The 19,720-nt window shown below is 39.9% G+C and overlaps 1 protein-coding gene and 1 long non-coding RNA gene across 4 annotated transcripts in view; one reads left to right on the top strand and one right to left on the bottom strand.

Moving 5' to 3' along the window:
- Positions 1–11,155, bottom strand: part of lnx1 (ligand of numb-protein X 1) — a 46,289-nt gene extending 35,134 nt beyond the window's left edge. Inside the window, exons 1-2 of one of the 2 annotated variants that reach the window (XM_047374571.1) lie at positions 11,017–11,155; positions 442–951 (exon numbers count right to left, since the gene is read on the bottom strand). In XM_047374571.1, the coding sequence (XP_047230527.1) occupies positions 442–851 (410 nt within the window). In that variant the 5' untranslated portion in view covers positions 852–951; positions 11,017–11,155. Of the gene's footprint in view, positions 1–441; positions 952–10,889 lie in introns of both variants that reach the window. The other variant, XM_047374570.1, reaches the window with a different exon arrangement.
- LOC124873712 lies at positions 11,103–12,584 on the top strand. 2 transcript variants are annotated; one of them, XR_007039608.1, is made up of 3 exons: positions 11,103–11,225; positions 11,770–11,848; positions 11,956–12,584. It is a non-coding gene; the product is annotated as an uncharacterized LOC124873712 (long non-coding RNA). The 2 variants fall into 2 exon arrangements; XR_007039607.1 differs by having other exon boundaries at positions 11,204–11,338.
- Positions 12,585–19,720: the final 7,136 nt, after the last annotated feature.

Here is a 19,720-nt window from a genome sequence, read left to right as displayed (position 1 = left end):
TGAAAGGACTTACATTTTGATGTTCACAGATGCTCTTCAGCCATTCTGACTGAGCTTAAATTGTTTTGTGTATAAGAATGTTCAGTTTGTATATGTGCAAAGCTGAAAAAGACACACCCCAAAGGATTCACAACTCTAATTGCAGCGAGAGGTGGTTCTACAAAGGATTGACCCCCGGGGGATAAATACAAATCCACACAACACCCTTTAGAGTTCTGCGCTAAGAATTTTTGAAAAACACGTTATTTTCAACTCTACATGCTTTGTGCTAAATTCTAGAGAAATATATTTGTGGCAACCTCACAAAATGTACAAAAGTTCAAAGGGTATGGATACCTTTGCAAGGAACTGTAAATTGAACTCACTTTCAAATGACAGTTGGTAGATTTTGGGAACTGAAAAGGGTTAAAGTATCAGTTCATAAGTTTTGTTCTAGCCTACCTCCCCTTGATGTGGTCTTCCATATCACCACGAGGCAGTGTTTCCATACAAAACTCATTGAAAGGGCAGGCTACAGTCAGCTTATCCAACAGTTTGTGCACCAGCAGACTGGGCTTCCTGCAGCTCTGCAGCATGAGGGGTGTGCGGCACACAGGGCAGAAGTCGCTCTCCAGCAGGAAGTTGGTGAGGCACTCCTGGCAGTAGGTGTGACCGCAGGGTGTGTCCAGGGGCCTGATGAGTGGCTGCAGACAGATGTGACATATGAGGTCATCGTCCACCTCGTCCTTGTAGATGTACTCGTGGTTCTCCTCCAGCTTGTGACAGTGGCCACATGATGTGCACAGGTCAAGGGTCGGGTAAAATACATCAGAGTATGTCGGGGAGATAGCTGAAGGGGATGCTTCAGCCATTACTGTGGCAACTTCAGGCTATAGGCTCTACTCCTGGATGCTCATTTGAAAGATAGGATATCAAGCTGGATGAATTAAACAGGACGTCAGCCGAAGAGATCTGTGAGGGAAAGAACAACAAAGTAAATACAAAAATGCAGAAGTACTCGATAATGAGATTAGTTAGAAAAAGTTAGAGATGCACCTAGAACACAGATGACTTGGCCAGATTTCAGTTTGATTATCTCCGATTCAATAACCTGTTCATCTTTTTTGATCGTTGAATAAACTAAAGGAACCATACCAAAGTAAACTATCTGCAAGATCAGTGTGGTACAGTCAGAGAAAGTACAGAGATGTCCACGGCTGTCTAAAAATAAACTGTATTTTCTCAAACATATCAGGACATCTTTAGTATTTTTTAGGCAGCAAAAGTGACAGCGGGACTTTTGATAGATAACAGGAAGGTTGAATGGTGTGCAGTTGCATAGTTTTCCCCCTATGAGGTTTCTGTCTCTGTCTGGTTGTCATAAAGTGGGTTTTTGATGGACCAAAATGCAGGGAAGAATTCCTGAAGCTCGAGGTTTTCAGGTAAGATGAGTCTTTATTATCCATGTCAGAACACAGACTGTGTAGCCAACACAAGCGATCGCACATAACATAACATAAGGAACCAGCGGGGAACAAAGGAAACAAACGGGCTTAAATACAAAAACTGAACAGCAGGGGGAACCAATGACAAACATGACAAGACAATCAGGGGAAAACACAGAACAGGTGTGGGCTTGGGGTGCAGAGAGACAGAAAACAAAGGACTAGACCAGGTGACAAAAACACAAGCAGGTATGACATAGCCCCTCCCTTTAAGGGCAGATCCCAAACGCCCACAAAACAAAAACAAAACAAACATCCGACCAGGGTGGGTGGAGGTGGCCTCGGAAGGAAGGCAAGAGTTCAGGCGGACAGCCCAGAGGCCGTCCCCGACAGATCCAGAATTCAGGCGAGCGGCCCGGAGGCCGTCCCGGGCAGATCCCGTGATCAGCAGGCCAGTGACATAAGGGCAGGCAATCAGCAGGCCGGCGACGTAGGAGTTGATGATCTGACGGCCAGCGGCGGGACCAGGAGAACCCACGGTGGAGCTCAGAGACGCGGTGTGGAGACCGCTGGGACCTTCGGCGAGGCCGTGGAGATCTGTGGCGGAGCCGCCGAGACACAGCAGGCGGAGAGGGTGCGTCCTTGCACTCCTCAGGGACAGGAACAGGAAGTGGAGACAAGTCCTCCACGAACTCCTCCGGAACGGCAACCAGGGATGGAGGCAGTTCATCCTCGGAGCCCTCCAGGACAGGACGGGGAGCAGGAGCAGGAAATGGAGGCAGCCCATTCATAAGCTCCTCACTGACAAGAACAAAGTGTGAGGGCGGCTCGGCTTGGGACCCCTCCGGAACAGAACCAGGAACAGGATCGGGGTGTGGAGGTGGTTCATCCATGAACCCCTCTGGACCAGAACCAGAAACAGGATTAGGAGTCGGAAGCAGCGGCGATGGCTGATCAGGAGCTAAACCATGAGCCGGAAAACCGATAGTAGCATAAAAGGGCCACAAAGGAATTGTTTCTTTGCTAAAAAATTATCTCTTACCACAACTGAGAAAATCAAGGTGGGGCCACAATTATGATGTGTTTAATAATCCACAGGCTTTATTGCAGAATGGCTGCAGACTCAGTGGGATTATTTTCTTCTCACATGCGCAAAGAACTGCTGCAGTCTTTTTTGTATTTCTGGGATTTATAGCACATAAGAGATATCAAACTACTGAGATTTCTTCTCTGGATGTGGGAACATCTATACCACTCAATTTAGCAGCAACTACAGAGACAGACTGACATAGATTACACTCTTTCTCTCTGCTTGAGAGGCTGCATGACAATCACTCATCTCTGTTAATCCATAGCAGGATATGACATGACTTCAATCATGCAGAGTTATTGTGTGCTCCCACACAAGTTTATGTTATGGTCGATATGGCAGGCTGGCCAGTGTGCACGTCATACCCAGAGCAGGTGGGTTCCTCCGAGCACATGGGCACCAACAGATGGGTTTAGTCAGACACATTCCACTTTGGCAGGAGGAACCATGTTGGTGCTCCATTTGCTTTGTTTCTGGAGCCGTTTCTGGCTCTGTGCTGTGTGATGATATACTACAGGTCCTTCTCAAAATATTAGCATATTGTGATAAAGTTCATTATTTTCCATAATGTCATGGTGAAAATTTAACATTCCTATATTTTAGATTCATTGCACACTAACTGAAATATTTCAGGTCTTTTATTGTTTTAATACGGATGATTTTGGCATACAGCTCATGAAAACCCAAAATTCCTATCTCACAAAATTAGCATATTTCATCCAACCAATAAAAGAAAAGTGTTTTTAATACAAAAAACGTCAACCTTCAAATAATCATGTACAATTATGCACTCAATATTTGGTCGGGAATCCTTTTGCAGAAATGACTGCTTCAATGTGGCGTGGCATGGAGGCAATCAGCCTGTGGCACTGCTGACGTCTTATGGAGGCCCAGGATGCTTCGATAGCGGCCTTTAGCTCATCCAGAGTGTTGGGTCTTGAGTCTCTCAACGTTCTCTTCACAATATCCCACAGATTCTCTATGGGGTTCAGGTCAGGAGAGTTGGCAGGCCAATTGAGCACAGTGATACCATGGTCAGTAAACCATTTACCAGTGGTTTTGGCACTGTGAGCAGGTGCCAGGTCGTGCTGAAAAATGAAATCTTCATCTCCATAAAGCTTTTCAGCAGATGGAAGCATGAAGTGCTCCAAAATCTCCTGATAGCTAGCTGCATTGACCCTGCCCTTGATAAAACACAGTGGACCAACACCAGCAGCTGACACGGCACCCCAGACCATCACTGACTGTGGGTACTTGACACTGGACTTCTGGCATTTTGGCATTTCCTTCTCCCCAGTCTTCCTCCAGACTCTGGCACCTTGATTTCCGAATGACATGCAGAATTTGCTTTAATCCGAAAATAGTACTTTGGACCACTGAGCAACAGTCCAGTGCTGCTTCTCTGTAGCCCAGGTCAGGCGCTTCTGCCGCTGTTTCTGGTTCAAACGTGGCTTGACCTGGGGAATGCGGCACCTGTAGCCCATTTCCTGCACACGCCTGTGCACGGTGGCTCTGGATGTTTCTACTCCACACTCAGTCCACTGCTTCCGCAGGTCCCCCAAGGTCTGGAATCGGCCCTTCTCCACAATCTTCCTCAGGGTCCGGTCACCTCTTCTCGTTGTGCAGCGTTTTCTGCCACACTTTTTCCTTCCCACAGACTTCCCACTGAGGTGCCTTGATACAGCACTCTGGGAACAGCCTATTCGTACAGAAATGTCTTTCTGTGTCTTACCCTCTTGCTTGAGGGTGTCAATAGTGGCCTTCTGGACAGCAGTCAGGTCGGCAGTCTTACCCATGATTGGGGTTTTGAGTGATGAACCAGGCTGGGAGTTTTAAAGGCCTCAGGAATCTTTTGCAGGTGTTTAGAGTTAACTCGTTGATTCAGATGATTAGGTTCATAGCTCGTTTAGAGACCCTTTTAATAATATGCTAATTTTGTGAGATAGGGATTTTGGGTTTTCATGAGCTGTATGCCAAAATCATCCGTATTAAGACAATAAAAGACCTGAAATATTTCAGTTAGTGTGCAATGAATCTAAAATATATGAATGTTAAATTTTCATCATGACATTATGGAAAATAATGAACTTTATCACAATATGCTAATATTTTGAGAAGGACCAGTAGATCTTGATGAAAACACCACCAACAACAAAATCTGAAGTCAAATTATAAAAATACAGCGCTCTGTAAAAGTTTTAGCTTCCGTCTACATTTCTACTGTTGTTGCTTTTTTTCTGCCACTCGTAAAAGTTTTAGTTCACCAAACAAATTTGGCTGACAAAGATATACTGAGTTGATACAAAACGTTGTCTCCACATGATGATTTCAATTTTTTAAGAAAAAAACAACTATTCAAACCCACCTGACCATTTATTTAAAAGTAACTGCCCCCTAAAACAAGTGCCACAATTGGTGACAACCAGGGTCCACTTTTCTATGCAGAATTGTTTTAATTTTGACACATTGGAGGGTTTTCAAGCATGTAAGCCCATCTCAGTTTAATCAGACTGAAGTTTGGACTTTGACTAGGAACTTCATTTTGAGTTTTTGAGCCATTCGAGGCAGATCTGCTGGTGCACTTTGGATCATTGTCCTGCGCATAAGTCAAGTATGCTATAGAGCCTAGGATTAGTGTAACCATAACCCTAACCCCTAACTCTAACTGATGGCCAAACAATCTCTTTCAGGGTTCTGTGTCAGAGAGCAAAATCCAAAGTTACATCAAATATGGCAAGTCATCAAGGTTCTTGAGCAGCAAAGAATCCCCAGACATTCAAATAACCACAACCATGTTTGACTGTCAGCATTATGTTCTTTTTTTGCAAATGTATCTAAAACCCTTAGAAATGGCTTTGGAACCATTTCCAGATTGCTAGTTGCCAATGACTTTATTTCTCATCAGTTCTTTAGATCAGGACATGATGTTTTTCTTTTTGAATTCTGGCCCACTTGATTTTGTCAGGCTCTAAGCCAGCCTGGGTGTGGTTAGAGTGATACTGAACTAGGCTTTTCCCAATAAATAATTAAATTATCATTTTAAACCTAGTTTTTGTATTTATTTTGGTTATTTTTGTCTGACAATAAAATGTGTTTGACGATGAGAAACATTCAAGTTTGACAAAAAAGCAAAAAGAAAAAAAATCTATAAGAGGACAAACACTTTTCCTCAGCCTTGTAATCTGAGTGATGTTTCTGTTTTGGTTGAACACATCCTGTTGCTCTTACAACCACCCATGCTAGAAAGCTTTTACAAGGCATAACAAACACTGACTTTGGTCTACAACACTCCACGGTGCTGCACCATAAAAGGATGTTTGATAACAAACAGCGTCTTTCTGTTACATTATCAGTTTGAAGCCTGCAGAGTGTGACTCATGACACCCATAAAAATTTCTGTCTATGCTGTGTCTGATGGAGGAAGGCTAATAAGAAGAAGCTGAAGAGTCCAACATAGAAGAACTTTCCCTCTCCAAATTAGTAATGACAGGGTCGATTCATCACAGGCTGTGTGGCCGGATCTATACAGCAAAGCGCTTTCTTCACAAGTAAGAGGAGCAAAAATACCAGTTAGAATGAAAATCTAAGAGTAAACGATTTCCAGAAAATGGAAAAATTTCTTTTAAGGGAATGTGCCAACTCTTCCTAACAGCGGGATGTTTTACACTGAGAGGCTTTCTCACAGCAGGAGATATAAGTGAGGGGCGAGTGCACAGAACGCTGGGTATGATCAAAAACCTAACCTGTTTTGTTTACAGCACATCCAGAATACTGAATAAGGCCTTTCCTTGACTGTTCCTGTGCTGATATTATATCTGCTTATTTTTTAACAGACCCATGATACCAATGAGTGGTTGGAACGATGTGCACTTGGGTTGGATGCTTCTGCTTTATGGCTGATCCTACCTCACTCAAAACCAAACACACAGAGACCCACGAACAAATACTATTAGCAAAAAAAACTGGTAACTTTTTATCATAATTTAGAGCTCCCCATCCACCAGAGCACAGACTAGTACAGGTCTGTTGGTTGTGTATTATTGGATCATTGAAAGAAAACATAAATTTATTTTGTGTATTAATTAAATTAAATTACTAAAGTTATTTTCTTATTAAAACATGTATATCAAGAATTTGTATTATGAATAATTCCTTCTGTAGAAACATCCATTTTTTGTTTGAAAAGTCTAAGTCATTTACACATAGGGTCATAAAAAGCATTCCAGATTAAAAAAAAAAAAAAAATAACACATTAAAAGTTTCCTTTGATTTAACGCTCTGAAGCTGTAACTAAGAAACCTCTTTAAAGTTTCATTAGCTGTGGTGTTATGAAAGATATATTTTTAGTGCTTACACTGTGCACAACACAAGTTGCACAATTGACTCATGGCTTCTACTTCCTTTGTTTGTGTGAGTGCCTGTGGTGCCCCATAGGCTGTGCCACCCTGGGTAGTGAGCCATTTGCTAATTTTTACTATTGCCATTACCGAAATAAAGCACGTATCAATAAACTGCCAATGATTTGATTAAACAGAGCATGGGACAATAAATAAAAAGCCAGGGAAAGATGTTTTGCAGCCATTAAATAATTAGAAATATATAAAATAGTTTAAAAAAACAACTTGTATTACACTTCTATAACAATGAGAATTGCTTCATTCAGATTTGTTCTTTAATAATTTAGCTGTAGGCAGAAAGATATATTTATGATGATGAACAATAGAATGTTAATCCTTAAATGCAATTATGACACTAAAATAGTATTATGATTGCAATCCAGTAATCCAGAGATACACTTTATAGCAAATCCAAAGCTGACCCAAGGTGTAAGCAAAATAAGCTGATGCTTAGAGCCTCCAGGACAGGAGGGGGCCCCCCAACACCTCTTGACCTCTCATGCAGACCTAAATCTCAAAACTTCATATTTGTAGTTATGTTTAAAGGAAAACTTAAAAGAATTAAATATTTTAAAAATTGTAATTTACTGCAAGTTGATTATTAGTTAAATGACAGCCGGTTCCTCCATCCCAACTTTACTGTCAATGGAAAGCTACTCCAGACATGACTGCTAGGCTAAATGAGTGAGTCAAGAAAATAATGTAGCTTCTACAGTGTATTTACAGTCATTTATTTAACAGATGAGGTAAACTGGAATCAGAGCCCAAAATAATTTTGCTTGGGTTTCTACTACAACTCAAGCTGGCACTGGGGAATCAGAACTGCCCACTCTGTCAGCGTTGGATGTATCCTACTTGCCATATAACAACCTGTTTCTTCAGAAATATTAGCTGATATACTGTGTTGGACTCATGAGCTACTTAATGAACTTACCTGTTACAATAAAACCATTCCACAGGAGGAATGGCAACAGAAGAAAAAGAGCCACACACAAATATAACTTTCATATTTTATTTAAATGAGTGAGATTTTACTGATACAAACATCCTTTGTACACAAAAGAGCGTTATCGCAGATCCTTCCTCCCAGCAGCTGTTAGACTTTGCAACCATAACTGCTCCCAACAAACTCAATCAGTGTTTACATCCCTGCTGTTATTTGAATAGTTTTTCCATTTCTTGTAAATATGCATACATACTTTGTACATTTGTAAAATCAGCCTACTTAGATGCACATTTCTTTTAATCTCAGTGTGTTATTTTTAATAGTTGTACAGTATTTTTTACTTGTAAAAAAATAAAAAGTAAGTTCCATAAATTGTCGCCTACTTTGCAGTCTCTTATTCTTATTTTTTTTGTTTTAATATATTTTGCCCTTGTGTGTATCTGCATGCTTCCATTTTGCCTTTCACTTTGTAGCTGATACACCTGAATTTCCCTACTGTGAGACAGTAAAGGATAGTTCAATTGTATTGTATTGTATTATATTGTATTCTATTTAAAAACTGATGCTTTGAGATTCAATCCAAAAACTACATTGTAATCAAAGATGCTCTGCTGATGCACTCACATCATACACGCAGATGACCTCAAACTGTTACGAACTGGATTATCTTCAGATGAGTAACATGCATATACTAGACCACCCACAAACCGTCTTTAACATTACTAAGAAGATGGTTAAAAAATGTTGTGGGCTGCCCTTTTTAATGTTTTAAAATATTCTTGTCGAAACTTTAAAATAATCACCCATTGCAAGGGCCACGATGCATAATCTCAGTTACCAGGCATTAACTGACACTATGACAGACCTGATTACCGGACTCTAGCTGTGGAAAGGTTTATTAGAAGCTTTGGCATTGCTGAGTAAAACAAGTTTTAAAAGGAAATGACTGCCGCATACTTTTTGTCGTATGCGTTGTACGTTGCCTTCAACTGTTTTTCTCTTGGGACTGAAATGACACAGATGACTGTTTTGACATGTAAACAGCCTAATTGAAATGAAGATCATGCAATAGATACTTCGTGGACCACATACATATGCATCTGCTGGCACACACACGTTTGCCTTTATACACCCACTTTCACAGATGAGTTCAGGCGACACACCTGTGCCTGAGGAGTATCAGCTTTCTCTGGCTCAGTCCTAATCCCTGAAGTGAAAGAATGACCCTGTGACAGTGGAATGTTTGGGCCAATGCTAATGCTGAGGACAATGTAAGTGCCCTGATTGGTAAAACTTGATTTGTAGGTGATTTTTATTAATGATTACTACTTGTACTTAAGTAATCAGACAACCAGGAGAACGGTGATGTTTTTAGGATTCATTAATCTCGAGTCAATGTTTCTGTTTCATCTTTAACTGATAAGGGAAAGAAGTGTTTACATTGCAAAAACAAGAGTAGGCCTTAACTTTCTCTTCTGTCTTTAAAGTCATCATGCCAATTCTTGCCTCAATAGGCTGTCCTTCGGGATAATATACAGCCTATTCCTCCCTCAGAGTGCATTTTATGTAAATACCGCTGTTGGATCAGTCTCATTTTTCTTTCCTGTGATCCGACTTAATAATGACACAAGACGAGGTCAGCTCTTGTGTAACGACTAAGTGTGGAAAATAAACCAATGACGAGGTATCTGTGTCTGCATCAGCATTTAGAGTGTTCACACTGAGTTGGCATGTTGCTATGTACACATCCACTGCTCAGGTTCAGGCACAAAAATGAAATCATATCTGCTGATCAAACACACCCTGAAGATAGAAGGTAAATCATATGCTTGATCAGTGTGTTAATCACTGTAGATTTCATTAAGCATCACTTGTTTGCTTTAACGTTTAGTTGAAGTACTGCTGGAGCTGGTGTGGTATCACATTGTCAATACAATAAACTTCTCTGTGAGTCATGCTTACAGGGAACTCCTTCAGAGGCTGATACAAAGTGACAGGGCCCAGATTCAGAGAACAGCTACAGGACTGGATCATGAATGGAACAGTCATTAGATCATAAAAACAAACATAGTAATGGCTAATCAGGCTTCAGACACACACACATAAACACAAAGCCTGAGCAGGAATAGGATAAGGCAGCCAGGGGTTAAAGCAATACATGTCAGATCCAACACATGCAGACTGCAGCATAGTTTGCTGTGTTCAGACATGCCCCCACACAGAAAAATTCCAGTAAGTTTTGTTTTTTCTTCTGGAAAATATCTCCTTTGTAACCACTAACAACAAAACAAGAACAAAAGCAGCAGCTGCTTACACTGCTGAAACATTGGCCCAACAATTAGCATTACCAGTTAGAAAGTAAATTAGTTTCCCAGACAACCCTCAAAAAACTCTACATGCAATTCATGCATATTTTACTAATCTAATTAAGAATGCCAAATAATAAAAAACGCTCATAACATTTTACTATTATTTATACATTCTGCTTTATTTGCTTCTTTAATTAAAGTTCAAGCACACATCCAATGTTAAATAGGACAAGGGGATAGAATCTATGTTATAAAACGCAGCACAGTTTGTTCCATTGTTGTCTTTGTTATTACTATTTTTGTATGACTCCTGTCATTAATCCATGCATAAAGCTCTTGTGTATGTTTGCGGCCTATCTGACTTCTCTACAGTTTGTGTGAGCCCCAGCTGATGCCTCAGTTTGGGTGAGCAGCTGCAGACAGATGTGAAGCTTGGTGAAGGAATAAATCTGAATGACTGAACGGGTCAGTACAGGCTGTACAAAACACAATAAACATCCGACTGGTAACAAAAAAGCTACGCCTGCGATGGACTTATAAATCTCCAGCTTACATAGAAACAGAAAGTGATAACTTTTACAGAGCTTCAATGCAATTGACTTCAGTGCAAGCAAAATAGATTACTGTCACATTCTGCTACAAAGTTTTCTGACTATTCACAAAATCTTGTTTAACCACCTAAGCACACATCTAGAAAGAATAAAAACTTGAAAGCATACTTACAAAACCTCATTTTGGAAGTTCACTTTCAGCCCTATCGCTCACCTAGACAGGTAAAGTCTCGCGGTGGGTGTAACATTAAACCATTCAGAGAGGGGAGGTGGAGAACAATGAAAGGTAAATGACTCACAAAACAGGACTTTGTCCAAGTCAGGGAGTCTGGCAACTGACAGACCTTCAGGCAAAGATATTTTATCTCGTTCCCTGTCTTTCGGAAAATCCTCCAACTCCAAACCAATGTGGGAAGCAGAGCTCCTTTGTAAGTTCAAAAAGTGCTCATCTCTTACCGGGCAAGGTGATCAGGAAATGGCAGTCAGATGGGCGGGGACGAAAAAAAAGGTAAACAGGAAAACTGCCCAAACCTGCTTTGGGAGTTGAGGAGAAACTGGATTGTCAGAGCGGGAAGATAAAATGAAGTTCTGATTGGAAATCACCCCAAAGGGCTTTGAAAGGTGCTATTCACACACAATGTGTTTTAAAGACAAATTTAAATATCAAGCGAAAGGGCACAAGTGGTTTGAGCTGAAAGTTCTGACAGACACCTTTTAGGAAACAATGAAGTGATATTAAGTCACAGTAGTCATTAGTTTCTAGCTGACAGCACAATAAAACATAAATACAAGTAAAGTGTTTAATCAGGAAGCCCTTAAACACACCAACTGTCATATCTCCTGGACGCAAGGCTACTATGTATATCGCGAGTATATACACCATTATGCAGAAAGACACTATAATCTTAGTTTTTTTTTGTCGTGGTTTTCCATGTCTTTGACTTTAGCTACTTCTTTAGGTACTTCTTTAAATCCATGTGTGACTGGCTTTGTACAAAAACAGTAGTTATGCCTGATTTCATGCATGGCACTCCTCTCTGTTTTCCTTCCAGCACACTGAAACTGTGAGCCACAGGTGCTTCAGGGACTTGCAGCTCCACAAAACGGCTATTTTATGAGTCATGCTCTGACGTAAGAAGAGTCTTTTACGCAATATGTTGAATATATTCTCTGAGGAGCAGCGCAGTAACTACCTCTCACACATAATAATGCAATCCTTTTTTCATGTTTTTGTGCAGGCAGACACACATTAGTTGCCCAAGGACACTTTGACATATTAAATCCCAGAGCTTCAAAATGGAAGATAACCACTCTACAGTTGGGCCAGAGCCACCTCCAAAATTATTAGGAGCTACATGCCAGACCTGTTAAGAGGAGAACAGGATACATTTCTTTTCTGATTTACTGTGCTGGTTTTTAATGTCTCTAATGTTTTCTTCCACACTATCAGCATAAATGTATTTAATGTATTTTACTGGTATGTCATGTGATAGACAGACACCACAAAAGGATGCATAAGAGTAAGGAGAAAGAGGAAGAAAAGTATACACGATCTTCATAATTTTTAACGTGCTTGCTTCGCCTTGTCATGAAATTGTGCAAATGAGCTTTTTATGACGCAGCTATTCGGAGGAACTGTGAGTTTTTACAACCTCTTTGCGTGAATGACAAAGGGCGTGGAGGTTTGAAATATTCCTATTTATGTAAGAGTGTCTAAAAGGCAATACTGTTTATTTAAATTGACGTTGCCAATGCTTTGAATCTTAAGAAATTATCAAATATGCTTAAAACTTCAACTAAATTCTTCATTTAAGTTAGATTTGTCTTTTATTTAGCAATTACTTGCTAACACATTAATCTTAGATATAACCTGCCAAGCATGGTATGATCACCTTTATTGTTAGTTGCTTTTCAAAGCCTGGGGCAATTGTGTGTAGAAGCTTATGGTCAGATAGTCAACAGTGCAAGGCAGCCTGATATTTTTAGGCTGACTCAAAAATCTTACACTGGTGAGCATAAGTCAGAACAACAGTTCCCGGCGTCCTTCACTGTTTTCATTTTCCTCCCACTTCCTTTGGATAAGTCTTACCCTGTCATCCGGAGGACAGTATAATGTGTCAGGATGTGCTAAGAGCCAAGAAGTGCCCACAAAATACCACTTTTCCTATCTCATGCAATGTGTATTGCAGCAGTAATTCAGAGATTTAGAGTTCTTGAACTCTTGACTTTTCTTTGAAGTGCTGAGTTGGACCTGCATCCTGTTTCAATTCTGCTGATTCCTCAGCTCCCCACTGCTGACGTTTATCTAAACACTGTAACGCAGGTGAAGCCAATCTCCTCTGTCTCTTCAGGATCCCTTTTTTGCTCTCTTATTTCACCGTTCCTCTCAGACTGAAGTGTATACCCCAAACTGATCTTGCTTGCTCCATCCCTTCTCAGCTGTGTATTAATAGGTCACGTCTTCCCCAAATCCCTATAAAAGATATTGACTTAGATTACACATGAGAATCCTAAAGAACAGGTCAATGCAAAGTCATTCAATATTTCCCTTTTAACAGACTATCTGAAATGCTTATCACTTACCATTTGTTTTTCGTAGTATTGACTCAAAGACTATCTTGAAATAGAATATTGTCAAGAAATCTCTGAAGGGAGGTCATCAAATAAGACCACTGCCTGGCTCCAAATTAATCACCGCGATGTTATGGAAAGGATTGGAAAGTAGAGACAGAAGTGAAACTTCTTGCAAGGAGTTTGTCCTGTCACATTTGCAATTACTCTAGCCTTGTAGAAGAAGAGAAAGAACATGATACCTACAATCAAACATGGTGGTGGTAGTGTGATAATATGGGGCTGCTCCTCTGCTTTAGGGCCTGAAAACTTGCTGTAATTGACGGAAACACAAATTCTGCTTGACATTCCTGAAGCAGAATCTTGGGTAATGTAGCAGGACAATGATCTGAAGCACACTAGGCAGGTCCACTACTAAATCTGAAGTCCTGTCGCAGCCAACAGGGCCAGAAGGGAAAGCCAAACATCCCACTCCCCAGTGACATTCTCCAGCTCCTTTTGGGGTACCTTACGATTTTTCCAGGCCAGGATGAATATACATAGACCTTCCAGCTTAAATTAGGTCAGCCACAGGCTGTCCTCTCCGTGGGATGTGTCCGTAAAACTTCCAAAGCAAGGCACCCAAGAGGCATCCTCATCAGTAGCCTGACCCACCTCAACTGATATCTTTCGATGTGGAGGAACAGCGACTCCACTCCAAGTTCACTCTTTTTCTAAGGCTGAGTTCAGCCATCTGACAGCGAAAGCTCATTTCAGGTGCTTGTATTCAGGATTTTGTTGAACTTTGACTAACCTGTTAACTGAGAGTTTTGTTTTTTGATGTAAGTCTTTTCTGTTATTCTGTTATTATTTATTGTGTCAGTCCATCTTCCACTCCAACCTAGCATCACTTGTAAACAAGACACCAAGGTACTTAAAATCCTCCACTTGAGGCAAAGACTCTCCACTAACACTGAGAGTAATCCAACTATTTATGACTGAGAACCATGGGCTCAAACTTAGAGGAGCTGACTCTCTTCCTGCAGACAGATCCAGTGCACGCTGAAGATCATAGCCTGAAACACCATTAGAACCACATCTGGAGAAAGCAGAGAGGAGACCCCGAGGTTCCCAAACCTGTGAAAGGCTTAAAAAAACTCAAAACCTTTTGCAGTGTCCTAATGAAAGTCTGGACTTAAATTGAGATCTAGACTTATACTGAAATGATGATGCATGATCTTAAATAGGCTGTTCATGATCAAAAATTCCCCAATGTGCCTGCATAAAAAAAACAAAAAACAAAAAAAACAAAGATGAGTGGGCCAAAAAAAAAAATGGACCACAGAGATTAAAGACTCATTGCCAGTTACTGCAAGTGCTTGATGGGAGGTATCACCACCAGTAATCAGGTTTTTGGAAGCAATTACGTTTCTGCATAAGGACATGTTGGTTAGATAGCAACATATAAAAATATTCTACTTTTGATTATCCCCTTTATTATCTCTTTGAAAGGCAAGAAAGTAACTACAGTAGGAAATGTGAGAGAATTTAAGTACACCCTTTCATCAAACTTTTTGACAGGTGGGCGGGACTTCCGGTGAGGGCGGAACTTCCGGTTGGCGCCATGTGGGTGCCATGTGGGCAGGAGGTCACGTGGTCAAGCAGGTGGTGTGTCCAAGGGGGCGTAACCGTGGATGCTGATTGGTTGTCGTCATTAGGGGCGATTCCTTAAATGAGTCAATTAAAACACACAGGGGTGTGTTTAAGGGTGTTATTAATAATCTGTATGTTTTTCAGGCGTTAATACATCTAAAAACAAAAAAGACATGCATCCTTTTATATTTTAAAGGTATAATCAACTTAATGTTGACCTATCACATGAAATCCTAATAAATGAACTGTGTAACCTGACAGAATTGTAAGTTCATTTTGCTTTTACAGCAGGACCTATTTTGTTGAATATATGAGCCAGTCTAAATCAGTTCAAAAATAGAAAAGACCTAAAAAGTAAATAAAAGATTGTGCTTCACTACATCGATGGAACGAGAAAAACCTTCAGCTTCTGCGTCAACATACTGGAAAAGCAGCTGAAAGAGGTAAGACGAATATGAGATTAACAGAAAAAAAAAAAAGAACTTCAGTATACTGTTTCCAAGTTATAAATTCACTCTAGCAATGATGTGTTTGTTTTGAATAATGAAAGACTCCATTTTAGGAAAAAGGAATGATAATTTTAGTTACCTGTAGCTTTTCTAAAACATTTATTTTTTCATCTTAGAGTAAAAGGTTATTCAGGGCGTTTCAGTTATTCTATATCCATCTGTTAGGGGCGAAGTCAGGAAGGGCAGTTAGGTATGTTCCTTAGATAACCATATCACCTTTGAACTCAAGAAGGGTTTTGGTCTTAAAACATAGTCTTTGCAGTTGAGATAACACTGTCATTTGGATTGCCTCTGAACCTCTGTGTTATTGGAGAAAACTGCAAAAACCATTATTAGACGTTTTGATGGTTAGGAAAATTCCACAGCAGATAACACTGTAATGTTCTGGTATAAGTACTGTGTGTAAAATGTTGTTCGGGGGCTGTTTCATTGGTTAACCTCAGTGTCAGGGTCTTCAAATGCTGAATGTCTTTGAAACACAACACTTGTTACATTGAAAAATACCAGTACTGACAAGAAAAAAGTCCGGTAAATATTTCAGGAAACCTGGAAATTGTGGAATCTACTTCTGATAATAATTCACAAAAGTACAATGACATCTTTAAAAGTAAGTAAGTAAGTAAGTATTCATCTTTAAGAAATCATTAAATGCATGCGAATGTTCTCTAATTTTGTTTATATATATTGTTTATATATATATATATTTGTTTCTTTGTCATAGAACCCACCGCTGATAACCTTGATGATTTCATCTTGACACAATCAGATTATGGTAAGTAAATGTTAAATGCAATAAAATATATATATATATATACATATATATATATATATATTATAGTTAACCCATTGACAATGTTTCAATTTATAGATTTGATGAGAGAGGTAAACCCGAATGATCAAGTTGGAGGATTCAGCGGCTGGAATCGACAGTCAAAATTGAGAAGGCGAATTATTTCCAAACAAGAGAAACCCCCAACAACATCTGAACTTTCTTCTAACACAGAAATTAAAACTGATTCTTTGAATACTCCTCTGCCAATTATCATCATTTCCCCTGAAGACACACCGGATAAGTTACCGGCACCTCCAGAAAGTAAGTCCTAAGAACTAACTATTTTTCTTTGAGAGTGAATGTATTTTAAACATCAGATAAAACTGTTTACAGATTCGACTGAGAGCTCTGTGGAAGACACAGCTGTCGAGCAGCAAGGTAAGGAAAATAATTTTTTAATAAAAACAATATATATATGTACTTTAAGCATAGTTCAATAAAATGTCATATAAACCTGTTTACAGATACATCCAAAGATGCCACATTGAATCCGCCCACCAGAAGGTCGCTTTTCAAAGATCAAGACAGCTTTCAGCAGAGAGGCACCGTTTCAGTTCAACAAGAAGCGAAATCTGGAGGTTTTACCGCAAAGAATCGGAGTAAGATAAAAAAAAAAAACTTGTGTATTTTAAAAACTATTTTCATTTTATTTATGAACGCTGTGCTGCGCAGCGTAAGATAACTTTTATTGTCTTCTGTTTTTACAGAATATTTAACCCCGGCCAAAAGACAGCGACTCTCTGCGCTACAAAGCAGAGCAACGCTAGTGAGTGGATTAATGAACGGTACGTTTTAATTCATTATTTGAATTTCCCTTTTTTTTTTTTTTTTTTTTTTCAGCTTTAATGTGATTATTTCAATATATATATATATATATACATATTTTTATTTATTTATTTATTTTTTGTTCATTCTCCTTACAGAGGTAACATTGATGGTAGGACAGATTGGCTACAGAAACGGACAGCGCAGGAAGACAGTCTCTACAGCCTCACGGGATCTTCGTAATAAGGCCTCATCGTTAACGCTTCTGGCAGCATGTCAGATTCTGTTAAAGAAGCATTTTGGTGACATCAAGGTGATTTTAAACTGAACTGATCACTGTGTTTTGTTTTTGTTTTTTTCTGTAGGTTAGTTTTATTTTTATTTTTTTTTCTTATGTTCATAGAAATGGATAACCGAATCAGACTTGCCCTGGATGAAATAAGAAATTTAGTTAATGAACTTAACAAAATTCCCGTTAATGCAGAAGTAGCAGATAACATCGTTTTAAATGCATCTCCTGCTAACAGTGAAAATGTAATAAATGAAGATCAGCACGGTGACTTTTTAAACGTAATCAATCAGGCTCTTGAAGATTTAAATAGAGCACCGTCTCCACTCAGCATTCAGCAAAATGATTCACCTGACAGTCATCAGAATCCTTCTACGTCACACACCGCAGATCAGCACGGGGTCATTTCAATACGGAAGTAGCGGTTAGTTCTGATCAAATAGGGCGAGACCCTCCAGCCGTGGTTGAACGTGAACATTTTAATAATCATGAAATAAGGAGACCTTTTACCATACCGCCGCCCTGTCCAAGTAACGTTCCAGATTTAGCCGCATTTTATACAGACATCATGCGTATTCTCATTGAATTAGCCGACGCAGCAAGATCTTTAACCAGACGTAACGACGTTGTGCAGCTGGAATTAGTGGGTTAAAATCTCAATCGTCACATCACATTTACTGTTACAGATGATGGAAATATGATCCTGCCTGCTTTCGAAAACTTCCTCGGCAATTTAGTACAATCGAATGCAAATATACCTGTAGATAATAACATGGAATTTGTTCTTCAGGTTGTTAATGACCCAGCAGGAGGTTCTAAGCGTAAAGCTGCAGGAACGTTAGACTGTGAACTGTTTAATAAGAAAATGCGTCATTTGTATATTATAAACAATACTGGTAATCAGTTATGTTTTGCAATCAGCCTCGCACACGTCTCTGACCCTGAGCTCACGGATCACCGTGTTGTAGAACTGGGGAGGAGATGGCAGCATCAGGCAGGCCTCGACGAGCAAACAGCAGTTACTTTTAGTGATATTGGTAAATTTGAAACCATTCTGAAGAGAAAAATTGTAGTGTTTCACAGAACCACGGGCTCTACTGCTCTGTGTAAATTTGAGACCAGTTTCCCTGATCGTTCAAACCCTCTGTTTTTGCTGTTATTTCAAGGTCATTACTATGGGATAAAAAATCTCAAAGGTTTTATGGGGTGCAGATATATTTGTAATTACTGTTACACCAGCTATGATAATGCAAATACACACCATTGTGAAGGTTATTGTCCAGTGTGTCGAACATATAAATGTATGCAAGAAATTAGCAATCCTGTAAGCTGTGCAGGCTGTCAAAGAATCTGTCGTAATTCCTCATGTTTCAGCAGACACAGGGAACCGCGCATCAGAAATAGTGCTGACAGACCTATGATTGACTGTGAGTTGGTAAAACTGTGTAAAGTATGCAAACGGATATACGTTATTCCAATCAGTAAACCGAATAAACCACATGTGTATAATGTAAAATGCAGTATTTGCGGTGAAAATGTACCCCCCAGCCTAGACATTACATGCGATGATCATAAGTGTTACATTCTGCCTTGCAGTGCAATTAATCAGCTTGATGATAAACTGATTTTTTATGATTTCGAATGCCTCGTCAATGAGAGCGGCATGCATACCCCCTTTCTGGTCTGTGCTAAAATGTTGAAAGGTGATAAATGGTACGCTTATGGACTGAATTGCACCCAAAAATTTCTCCTGCATTTCAGGAGGCCGAAGTACAGAGGCTTCACCTTAATAGCGCACAATGCGCGGGGGTACGATGGTTACCTGATCCTTACAGCAATGCTGCAGTTAGGGTTTAAACCTCATCTCGTCATGGTAGGAAGTAAACTTCTCTGTTTAACCGACCCTGATTACAGGTTAAAATACATTGATAGCCTGTCCTTCATGTGCATGAAGCTTAGTGCCATGCCGAAAGCGTTAGGCTTTACCGATCAAAGCAAGGTTTTTTTTCCCCACCTATTTTCCTCTGAACAACGTCTCCAGTATGTGGGGCCTTTTCCTCCTCCATCCTGCTACGCTGTAGAGCGCATGAGTCTTCAAGAACAACAGGTGTTTAGCAGCTGGTACAGAGAAGCGAGAAAAGAGGTCTTTGACTTTAAGAAAGAAGCTATTCGTTATTGTAAAAATGACGTTGAAATTCTTTCTCAAGGATGCTTAAAATTCAGAGACGAGTTCTTTAAGGAGACAAATGTGGATCCGTTTAAAAGTATCACAAAAGAATCAGCCTGCATGAAGGTTTTTGTAACCAATTTCCTTCCTCCTCCAACCTTAGCCATTCCATCACCTCTGGACTACAGATGTAGCAGTAAAACGTTCTCCAGCGTGTCCATTCAATGGCTCGGCTGGA

Source organism: Girardinichthys multiradiatus, chromosome 9 (assembly GCF_021462225.1).
Source record: "Girardinichthys multiradiatus isolate DD_20200921_A chromosome 9, DD_fGirMul_XY1, whole genome shotgun sequence".
In the NCBI taxonomy this organism is placed as follows: domain Eukaryota; kingdom Metazoa; phylum Chordata; class Actinopteri; order Cyprinodontiformes; family Goodeidae; genus Girardinichthys; species Girardinichthys multiradiatus.
This window is presented reverse-complemented; position numbering and strand designations above follow the sequence as displayed.